At 38.2% G+C, this 11,902-nt stretch overlaps 1 protein-coding gene across 1 annotated transcript; it reads left to right on the top strand.

Moving 5' to 3' along the window:
- Positions 1–2,043: 2,043 nt before the first annotated feature.
- On the top strand, positions 2,044–10,460 carry LOC101617097 (olfactory receptor 8B12). The gene is made up of 2 exons (XM_004670601.2): positions 2,044–2,072; positions 9,524–10,460. Exons 1-2 carry the CDS (start codon positions 2,044–2,046, stop codon positions 10,458–10,460), a joined length of 966 nt encoding a protein of 321 aa, XP_004670658.2.
- Positions 10,461–11,902: the final 1,442 nt, after the last annotated feature.

An 11,902-nucleotide genomic window follows, 5' to 3' on the forward strand; every position in this document is an offset into this window, starting at 1 on the left:
CATGAAAATATAGGTAGCCATTTGGGATGATGATATCATATGATCAGGAAGCTTCAGGTTTTGTTTACATGTATCTACACAGACTATCTCCTGAGACACAGTCTCTCTAGAAACTGTGGTCCTCTCTAACGAAACAATTAGAGCTTGGTCCGTACTTGCTAGGTGAATCATGGTTTGACTCATATGTGTGTCAATTTTTACTTGCAGAGTAAACTTGCAGCTGCAGAAACTTAGAGTCTAATGGGAAAAGGAATAAATTTAGCACTCAGCAACATCATCATGACCACCATAGCCATCCCAGTCACTATGTGCAACGTCACCAATCAATATCATAATGGTTGTCACTTATCATTAGTAACTCATCATTAGGTATCATCAACTGCACTAAAATGATCTAAAAGATTTTTGAAAGTGAATTCAAAGATTTTACTAAAATAAATTTGCAAGGAACCTTGAATTTGTCCATTTACTGCTGCACCGGTAGACTGACAATATAGAAAGGGGGTTGGGGGAGCCATGGAAGGGAGACTCATAAGGAACTCTTCATTTGTATGTGCTTATTTGTGAGGGATATTTCTTCATCAGAAAATTTCCACTTCAAGAACATATTCCGCATTATAATATCTGTGATGTATTTTTAGAAAAGGGCTCCAAATTCAAGTCTTCATCGGGAGATAATTGTAGATTTATATGCAGTTGTAAGGAGTAATATGGGAATATTATATGCTGCACCCTTCTTACTGTCCTCCTGGCAATGAAATAATACATCTATGTATGGAAAATGCTATCTAGGAAATGAAAAATGAACAGCATGGACTTAAGGGCAGATAAATGGTAGATCAAGAGTAAATATGAAATCTAAAGTACACAGAGGAAAAAATTGGACTAAAAATCTATGGGACAGGGCTGGAGAGATGGCTTAGTGGTTAAGACATTTACCTGCAAAGCTAAAGGACCCAGGTTCAATTCCTCAGGACCTATGTAAGCCAGATGCACAAGGGGCACATGTGTCTGGAGTTTGTTTACAGTGGCTAGAGGCCCTGGTGTGCCCATTCTCTCTCTGTCTCTCTTCTCTCTATCTCTCTTTGCTTGCAAATAAATAAATAAAATTTAAAAAAATCTATGGGACAATATCAAGTGTTCTAACAAATGTGTAATTAGGGTTACAGATATAGGGTTTAGACAGAAGATTATTTAAGAAATAATGACTATATATAATGACATAAATAATAACACATATATATCATGTGTAAAATATATGTATCTCACAGGAAATAGAAAATGGTAATAAGTTTTGGACCTAGATGTTGGTTCATATGAGTTTGTTACATTGTTCTTTGTACTTGTATATCTTTGAATTTTTTTTGTACTAAATAAATAAGGGAAACCATAACTCAGAAAAATATATCCAAAACGAAAAGTAAAAACTTCATGACTGTGGCATAAGCTAAGAGTTTTTAGACTAGAAAAAAAACACTATAATCATAAAGGGGAAAAATTCAACTTAAAACAAAAACTTCTCTTTGAAATGGACAAGAAAAGAAACAAACACCAAAGAAACTGATTTGGGAAGAATAACATATTGCCGGATGTGGTGGTACATGCCTTTAATCCCAGCACTTGGGAGGCAGAGGTAGGAGGATTGCATGAGTTTGAGGATGCCCTAAGACTATATAGTAAATTCCAGGTCAGCCTGGACCAGAGTGAGACCCTACCTCAAAAGAACAAAAAACAAAACAAAACAGAATAATAACATATGTCATAATGTATAATATATGATAGATATAAAATGACTTTTATTCAGAACATATAATGAACTCTCTTAGATGTTCACAAATTAAAAAAGAGCAACCCAATTAAAACTGAACTAGATTTAATAATTGCTATTCTACAGAAGGGCAAATATCAGCCAAAAGAGAACTTGGTATTTCATTAAAGGTAATAAAATCAGAGTAAATTCTTTGAGTGAGTTCCTTCCACAATATTGCATCTTGATTTTAGCTTGTGCCAGTACAAAGTTTCTGAGAGGAGATTTGTGAAATTATGGAATATTTTACCAGAATAGCTGTATTGTTCTGTTCTATCAAAGGTCTTTGTATGGGCTGGAGAGATGGCTTAGTGGTTAAGCACTTGTCTGTGAAGCCTAAGGGCCCCGGTTTGAGGCTGAACTCCCCAGGACCCATGTTAGCCAGATGCACAAGGGGGCGCATGTGTCTGGAGTTCGTTTGCAGTGGCTGGAGGCCCTGGACCACCCATTCTCTCTGTGTCTCTCTCTCTGCCTCTTTCTCGCTCTGTCTGTTGCTCTCAAACAAATAAATAAAAATAATCAAAAAAATTAAAGGTCTTTGTAAATGGAAGCTGGTTCCTTCAATTATTTAATTTTATTATTATTTAGTGTTGTTAGTATTATTATTTAGTGTTACTGTTTTTGGTGTTAACTTTTTTCATTATTTGAAGCAGTCTCCTATAGTCTGTCTGGACTAGCCTCAAGTTCATTATGTAGCTGAGGATGACCTGAACTTCCAATCCTCCTGCTTCCTCCTCACAAGTGCTGGGATTATAAGCATGTGCTACTATGCCTAGCTCATCTTTTTTTGAAATGTTCTTGTCCATGCAAAAATGTCCGTTATGCATTCAATCATTTTCCTATCCTACCCTATCAAACTACCATATACCTTCCACTTGAAGAGTGCCTTACCTTTTGGCTTCTATCCATTTCCATTTGACTGCTTCTTCATTTCAATCCATTGTACAATCTAAATTTATGTTTTGGTGTTGGAAATTATAGATTCCATAGTACTGAAATGACATACTCATGCAATAGCACACCATAGTACTACCATGTATTGTTTTAAAGTAAGAATTTGTTTTTGAACATCTCTGTGGAGTACTTATAACAGGTGATCTGTTACATCACCAGCAAACTCCAGATACCTGTGTCACCTTTTGTATCTGGCTTATGTGGGTACTGGGGAATTGAGCCTGGGTCTTTAAGCTTTGCAGGCAAGTACCTTAACCACTAAGCCATCTCTCTAGCCCTGAATCTGTCTTCTTTACCAAGGTCTGATCATCCATTGTCAACTTCCTTCTAATCATTGCCTTTTAAATATTATGCTAGTATAATATTATTTTCTCTTCTGAATTTTAATTTTTTTAAAAATTGTTCTGATTCTCTGTGTTCTAATTCTCAGTCAAATTTTATTTATGCCTTTCCCATAAACTTGTATTTTACCATTGGGACATCATATATATCTATATTCCATTACTGTGTCTCTTGTACTATTCACTTTTTTCACTTTTTTCTGTATTTACTGTTTGTGGAAAGTCTTTTAGCTGCTCTGGCTTTCTCTTTGTTTCAGTCTATTCTGACACCAATGTTATATAAAAATTCTTGCTAATAAAAAAGATAATTTTGAACACTTAGTAAGTTCATACATCAAGTAAGAGGTAAATTCAGGTTTTTTTTTCTAAGATTATGATGTCTCAGAAGTGCTGAGAGCATAACTTACATTTATCAGTGATATTCATAAATTAATTGGGACAACAAACAGTGGAAAAGGAACCAATAGCTGGAACTGGGAACCAGGTCATACCCTTATTGAAACCAAGATAATGGACTCCAGTGAGATGCTCCCACTAGCTTTGTCCAAAAGTGAGGCTACACTTATCAAAATCTCTCTAAATTACCAATGCTTATCCCCTTTAATCTATCCTGATCTCACTCTCCATTGGATAGTCTGTTTTTGTTTTTCATAAACCAGTGAGAACTGAGGACAACCATAGTCTACCAATAAGACAAGAATAGATAACCAACTCCCATCAGGAGATGAACCTTTTCTTGTTAGAGTTAATGATATTCTCATTTTTTTTTCTGTGTTGTACATTGATGATCCAATCATTTGGAGATATTCTAGTGCCACTTAGTAGTTCATAAAAACTCTGATAGTTTTTGCTACAAAATAGTCAAGTTCAAATGGATCAAAGACCTTATAACATAAGACCTGAAACAAACAATTAGTGGAAAAGGTAGGGTAAACAGTCTAATATCTAAGCACAGGAAACTACTTCCTGAATGGAAACCAAGTTGCCCAAGAAATAAAGCCAACAATTGGCAATAGGACTTCATGAAGGTAAAAATCTTTTGCACAGCACAGGAAAGAGTTAATCAAGATAAGAGACAGATGACAGAATGGGAGAAATTGCTTGCCAGCTATACATCTGACAGAGGATTAATATATAGAACATACAAAGAATTTTAAAAAGGAATAGAAACAACCAACAAACAAATCAGTAAGTGGGCTAATGAAATGAACAAGCAGCTTGCAAAATAAGAAACACAAATGGTCAATATATGTATGATCATAAGAGGAGGAAAAGATCATGACATCAAAATAAAAGAGAGACTGATTGAGATGGGGAGGGGATATGATGGAGAATAGAATTTCAAAGAGGAAAGTGGGGGGCGGGAGGGAGGGTACTACCAAGGGAAATTTTTTATAATCATGGAAAATGTTAATAAAAATTGAGAAAAAAAGAAATGTTTAACCTCATTAGCCATCAGAGAAATACAATCCAAGCCTCATTGAGATTCCATATTATTCCATTCAGAATGTCAGTCATTAAGAAAACAAGCCACAAATGCTGGTGTGGATGTGGGCAAAATGGAGCTGTAGTAAAATGTTAGTGGGAATCTAAACTAGTATAACCTCTATGGAAATTTGTATGGAGATTTAAACAAAAACTAGAAGTAGCCCTATCCTATGACTCAAGTAGACTACTCCTGACTATTTATCCAATAGACTCCAAGTTACTGTGTCAAAGAGGTACTTGCACATTATGTTTATTTCAGCACTCCTCATAGTAGCTGTTATGTAGGTGTCCAGTAACAGAAGAATGGACAAGGAAAAAGTGGCATACATACACAAAGGATTTTTTCCACCTACAAAGAAGAATGAAATTATGTTATTTTTGGGAAAATGGATGCAACTGGAAACATTACTCTTAAGTGAATTAAGCCATTCTCAGAAAGATGAATATTGTAGGCTTTCTATCATTGTGGTTCTGGGATTTCATATAGCCACATATACGTACGCATATGTTAACTGAAAATAAAGGTGCAATCTTTAGGGCAACAAAGTGTGTACATATATGTTCATGTGAGTGAGTGTGAATGTGTGCATGTCACAGTATGCCTATGTGGGACAAAGGACAACTTTCTGTTTGGTCCTCACCATCCATCTCATTTGAGGCAGGTCTGTCATTGTCTACTGTTTCTACTAAGCTAACTGGTCTGGGAGCTTCCATGCAATTCTACCTCTGCTTCCCATCTCATGGTAGACATGCTGGTATTACAAAATCTTGGCCCCTCTCCTCCATTCCCTTCCACTAGCCTTTCTTTCCAACTAATTCCTCTTCTACTTTGATGTCATTTATTTTGTTGCCTTCATCCACCATCCATGACAACCTAATGATGGGCCTAATATTGTGCAGGAAATGACAGCTGCTGTGAAGTTAACGACAGCATTCCAAAGCACTTCTTCTGGCTTTTACATGCATTCTTTCTGGCCCCTCGTCTTCAGTGTTCTCTGAGCCTTGAAGGATGTGATAGAGATGTTTCAACTATCAGTTATCAGTGCTTTGATGAGTCTTGAGTATCTCCAGTTTTCACCACTGTTAGCCAAAAGAAGTTTCTCTGACCAAAAGAGAGAGTAGTACTTATCTATGGACATAAACACAAATATTTAAAAGGCAATTTGATGAACACAACATTTCTTTTTAGTCAAAAAACAGTAGTAGCTCTTGTGAACTGAGGGCCTCAACCACTATACACTAGATTTTCAGTTTGAGGCATGAATTCTCTCCAATGGAGTAGTTGGTTACTCTTATAACAGACATGCTACTATTGTATGGGTGGGCACATCATGATTGGCTCATAGGATCCTCAGCTGTTTAAGACTGTTGATGACTTTTCTTGCCCAGTAGCCTGCGTAGCACTTTCCAGCACTATGACAGCTAGCCAGCAGGGAAGGAGCTTCCAGCTCAATTCCAGCTTACTTTCTCAGTGTCTTACGACTGAAACAAGTGGTGGCTTCAGCAACAGGGTTTTATCATCTAGTTCTGGTGTATAAACAGGAACTGTGACCAATGGCCTTGTATTGTTTTAGGGTCTTAGGGGCCTCCTTGACTGATAGCTCTTAGGGAGGTTCTTTGTAGTTTGTGTTACTCTGTTGGAATTCACTCTTAGCCAAATTTTCCTTTTTATTTAAAATGTAAAAAATAATTATAGTAGCTATTTTAACATTCTTGCCTAAGTCTAGGTGGTTCTGCACCTGCTGAATATATATTTGATTGTGGGTCACATTTTGTTGTTTGTATTTATAATACATTTTGATTTTATGATTTTGGAGATTTGAATATATTAGAGAAAATGTAATATTTTCCTTTTCATAGAGTACTATTTTTTGTTCTAGGATTAGTTAATTTATTAGAAGATCCTTTTAATCCTGTTAAGACTCTGTATTAGGTTTCCTAGAGGATCAGAACCCATAGGATTATTTGGTATTAAAAAAGAATTTAGGGCTGGAGAGATGGCTTAGCTGTTAAGTGCTTGCCTGTGAAGCCTAAGGACCCCGGTTCGAGGCTCGGTTCCCCAGGTCCCACGTTAGCCAGATGCACAAGGGGGCGCATGCGTCTGGAGTTCGTTTGCAGAGGCTGGAAGCCCTGGCGCGCCCATTCTCTCTCTCTCCTTCTATCTGTCTTTCTCTCTGTGTCTGTCACTCTCAAATAAATAAATAAATAAATAAAATTAAAAAAAAAAGAATTTATTTGATTAGCTTACTGCACTCCAATAAGAGCTATATGCAGGCTTGAGAGTCAGGGAATCTAGTGGCTACTCACTCCATGTGGCTGGATACCTCAGTAGTCACACTCCAGCACTGAAGATCTCCTGTAGGATTCATGGAGAGCTCATGGTTTTCAGTCCATGTTGGAAAGCTGAGAAAACCTGGTTCCAGTTTCAACTAATGGTAGTCAAATAGGATATATGCAAATATGAGTGTGGTCTGGGGGGGGGGGCAGGTAAAAGTCACTCACTAGATACACAGGCAGCCTGGCAGAAAAAAGGGACTGTGTCTAGAACTTTGTTATATATAGTCCACCATTATGAGGGCTCCCCACTCTGGAGACAGGCCTTCCACCTTCAGTTAATCCTTTATGGAAGCCATGTCAGAGACCCACTGAAGAGGGATGTCTATGGATTTGTAATCTGATGCAAAGGAACCCATACAGATTCAGATTTTCTTTTCCATAACCACTCCAGTAGTTATAGAGTGATGAGCAGTCAGGATTGGAAACAGAGAACAAGATAACTTCTAAAGTCATTTCAGGTCTAATGTTTAGTGAATTTATGGGTTTGATGCTAATGAAAATAAGCAAAAATCTGAGAGCTTGAAACAGCACAGGTAATTCTTCTTAAGGAAGAGGTTGGAGGTTGGTAGTAGAAGACAGAAAAGACAAAGGCCAACCAAAGAGGCAGTTAGGGATGTGCTCAGAGAAGGTGGGTGGAAGGCAGGGATAATTGGAGAACTTTGATGAGTTAGTAACTTAGACAAAGGCTGGCTTTTGGTAGCTATGTAATAAGGATACTTTGTTACCACAAATCTTACCTATAAGAACACAAAGAGAAGAATCAGTATCCTTGGTGAATTCTGATTAATTATATTCCAGGAACTAATATCTGGAATGAATTGAAATATGAATAAATTATTCACAGTTCTAAATCATAACAACCTGCTCTGTTAAGCTTTCCTGGCACTAATCACATAGTAATATTGGATGTTCTTTGATATTTTTCAAGAGTGTGGCAAGTCCAAGATGGAAAGGACCCTGCTTTATAGATTTCAGTGGGGCCCATCAGGAAGTGGGTCAGTGTAGAGGTGTAGATAAAGGGCTTAGAGTTGAGCAGACTTAAGTATGATTGTGGGTTTGACAACATGTCATTTCTGTGCACAGCTCACTTTTGAAATAGATATTGTCATAAGGAATATGCAGATATATTTGTAGAGTGCTTTGGACCTTGGTAGCCAGAAGGTAATATAAAGTTACCATTTCAGGTACATTATTAGGTATTGAAGAAATAGCAATCATCCTCATTCTCATATTTTTTCTTTGATACTACTTGGCAAGTATTAATTGCAAGTATTATTATTATTTGTTTTTTTTTTTTTTTTAGGTACAGTATCACTCCAGTGCAGGCTTACCTGGAAAACACTATGGAGTCTCAGGGTGGCCTTGAACTCATGGCAATCTTCCTACCTCTGCCCCCCCGAGTGCTGGGATTAAAGGCACCACGCCTTTATTCCACCACGCTTGGTTCTGAAAGAATTATTTGTAAAAGCCAAATCAAACAGTTCTACAGGGTAAACAAATATTTCTTCTCCCTAAGGGAGCTTATCTCTGAGGAAGAGCTCCCAAAGGTGTCTCTGTTTTCCTAATCCAGCCACTGATACCTGCCGCCCAGAAGAATAAACCTTTTATTCTGTTATGCACAGGTCAGGATAGGTACTGGCTCCCTTCTGGAAGCTTGGGGGATCTTTGGGTAAATTAACAGTTGTTAGCCAAGTTCTTTAGTGCAGAAAGAGTTACAAGATAAATTAGAGAGTCTGAGCTTTGATCTGGATGGGGAGAAAATGTTCTGAGCTCTAAGCTGCTGTTTTCTATTCAGTAGGTCTTTATGCTCCCAGAACAATTTAGACAAGAGAACTGTGAACAAAAGAAGCTGTGAACAAAGGAAGGTGAGTGCTTGTATGACCCTGGCCAATCACATAACATGGTGGTTATAAGCTGTGAGACTGTTGAAGTCCTATTTCTACCTGAAGCATCATGATTTTGTGACTTCAGGCTAGTGACATACTGTCATGCATTTCATCTGTAAAAAGAAGATAGTACCACATTCACATAGGTCTTGGAGCCTCTCACATTAGCCCTTAAGTAAGCTGTTAGATCCTCTGACAGTGGTCTCTCATAGTGGCTTTTTAGAAAGTGTTAGCTTATACAGTTCTCATGAGACCTACTGCCTATTGAGATAAGAGATAGAAACATGACCTCACCTTCTTATGTTATGGTGCTGATACCAAAGTCATGGTGGCTCTGTCTACTAGAACTCATTTGAGGAAAGAAGCCCAGGTTTTCTTGACTGAAGCAGAGGCAGGAGGAGAAGTCATAGCAAAGAGAATGACTTCAGAGTTCAAAAGATACCACACTGTTTATTATTTCTCCCTTGGGCATCCCCTGCTCTCATTCTGGAGGCAAAATGTAGCCTTTTACTATGCTCTAGAAATTAAAAGTCACTTGGTCATTTACTCCTACAAACAGTAAATGGTAAAGACCTTCCTAGGAGAGACCATCTAGCTCTCTCTTTATGGTTTTCTTCTGGAAGACCAGGGGTAGATGTGGGAAGGTTGTGGTGAGTTTTCTTTCTCTCCAGTATTCTTCTTCCCTGTCTCACAGGCCTCCCTCCTGAGAGAAACATGGAAACCCAGAATTCTTCGGTGACAGAGTTCATCCTCGCAGGCTTAACAGACCAGCCTGGACTTCGGATCCCACTGTTCTTCCTGTTTCTAGGATTCTATGTAGTTACTGTAGTGGGGAACTTGGGCTTAATCACCCTAATAGGGCTCAGTTCTCAACTGCACACTCCCATGTACTTCTTCCTCTTCAACCTTTCCTTAATAGATTTCTGTTACTCTGCTACCATCACCCCCAAAATGCTGATGAGTTTTGTCTCAAAGAAAAACATAATCTTGCATGCTGGATGTATGACTCAGCTCTTTTTCTTTTGCTTCTTTGTCATCTCTGAGTCCTTCCTCCTGTCTGCCATGGCATATGACCGCTATGTTGCCATTTGTAACCCCTTGGTATACATGGTCACCATGTCTCCCCAGGTGTGCTTACTCCTTTTATTGGGTGTCTATGTGATGGGGTTTACTGGAGCCATAGCTCACACAGGAAGCATAATAAGTCTTACTTTCTGTGCTGACAACCTTGTCAATCACTTTATGTGTGACATTCTTCCCCTCCTTGAGTTATCCTGCAACAGTACTTACGTGAATGAGCTGGTAGTCTTTATTGTTGTGGCCTTTGATATTGGTGTGCCCATTTTCACCATCTTCATTTCTTATGCCCTCATCCTCTCTAGCATTCTTCACATCCATTCCACAGAGGGAAGGTCCAAGGCATTCAGCACCTGCAGCTCCCATATAATTGTGGTTTCTCTTTTCTTTGGTTCAGGGGCTTTCATGTACCTTAAACCTCCTTCTATTTTGCCCCTTGACCAAGGCAAAGTGTCCTCCCTTTTCTATACCATTGTGGTCCCCATGTTAAATCCATTGATATATAGCTTGAGGAACAAGGATGTCAAAGTTTCCCTGAAGAAAACTTTGGACAGGAGAATGTTTTCTTAAGAAAGGAACAGTACCATGGAACTCTAATGGTGGAAAGAGTGTGTCACTTGCACAGAAAGGATCAGCATTTGAATAAGAAAATACATTGCTTCATTTACTAGTGTCTTTGTTTTTAATGGGGATTCAAGTTATCTTGCTCAGAAAGAGAATTTTACAATAGTTGGGAATGAACCTAGAGCTTTGCACATGTTGAGCAAGAACTCTATCACTGAGCTACATCTCCAGCACAAAAAAAGATTTAAAATTTTTATGTTTGAGTAAGAGTTTAACACAGATCTATCTTTCCCAACCTTTGCTCTACCTCAACTTTTCTAAGATTTATTATTATTATTTTTGCTTTTTTGAGGTAGGGTCTCACTCTGGCCCAGGCAGACCTGGAATTAACTTTGTAGTCTCAGGGTGTCCTTGAATTCACGTCAGTCCTCCTACCTTTGCCCTCCCGAGTGCTGGAATTAAAGGCATGTATCACTATGCCTGGTTTTAAGCTTTATTAATTTTATGTAACTTTTCTATAGCCCTATATCATTTAATCTTGAATAGTCCTCACTAATCATTTAATCTAGCTGCATTTAATAGATATTAAAGAGACTCAGAAAATACATTGTTACTCAGCTTATGTTACATCTGAACTCAAATCTAGGCTCAGAATTCAAGGATACTTTTTTTCCCATGTCATTACTTCTCTGGTAGATTTACTTTTTTTTTTTTTTAAGACTTATGATCCTGTATGTGTTTTTTTTTTTTTAATTTTTAATTTATTTATTTGAGAGCGACAGACATAGACAGAAAGACAGATAGAGGGAGAGAGCGAGAATGGACGCACCAGGGCTTCCAGCCTCTGCAAACGAACTCCAGATGCATGTGCCCCCTTGTGCATCTGGCTAACGTGGGACCTGGGGAACCGAGCCTCGAACCGGGGTCCTTAGGCTTCACAGGCAAGCGCTAAACTGCTAAGCCATCTCTCCAGCCCTGGTAGATTTACTTTTACAAGTAGGATAACATTAAAATTTATTTCTATTCATAATAATTTAAGATAATTTCTCAAAGAGAATTTTTCAATTTTTTAAAGGTGGTAGCAGAGAAAAAATTTCTATAAGTTGGTTTTGTCCAAGTGTCAAAGTAAATACAAAATTGTATCATGAAGTTGGACTTGAGCTAACATTGAGGTTTTATGTCCAATCTGTGACCTCAGTCTAATGAGTCAGGCTTCTCTTGGCATAAGGGTTATAAGGTGCTAAGTAAAATGTCACACATTATTTCAAGACAAAGTGAATAGAATTGAGAACTTTTGGGGGTTGTGATAGTTAAGGTGTTGTCAACTTGATCTGTTTAGTAATCCACAGGCTGCTTCTAGGAAGGATCAACTAAAGGAGGAGGTCTTTCTCCCAGGGTGAGCCCTTCCCCCAGAGTGGGCGGTCCCACTCAGAGAGGGACTTGATATA

Source organism: Jaculus jaculus, chromosome 3 (assembly GCF_020740685.1).
Source record: "Jaculus jaculus isolate mJacJac1 chromosome 3, mJacJac1.mat.Y.cur, whole genome shotgun sequence".
NCBI lineage: Eukaryota > Metazoa > Chordata > Mammalia > Rodentia > Dipodidae > Jaculus > Jaculus jaculus.

Excerpts from the sequence above, each read along its gene's own strand:
- LOC101617097 (XM_004670601.2), top strand. The coding sequence starts at position 2,044 with ATGGAATATTTTACCAGAATAGCTGTATT. Across the intron at positions 2,073-9,523 it reads TTTACCAGAATAGCTGTATT|AAACATGGAAACCCAGAATT; the intron begins GTTCTGTTCTAT and ends CCCTCCTGAGAG.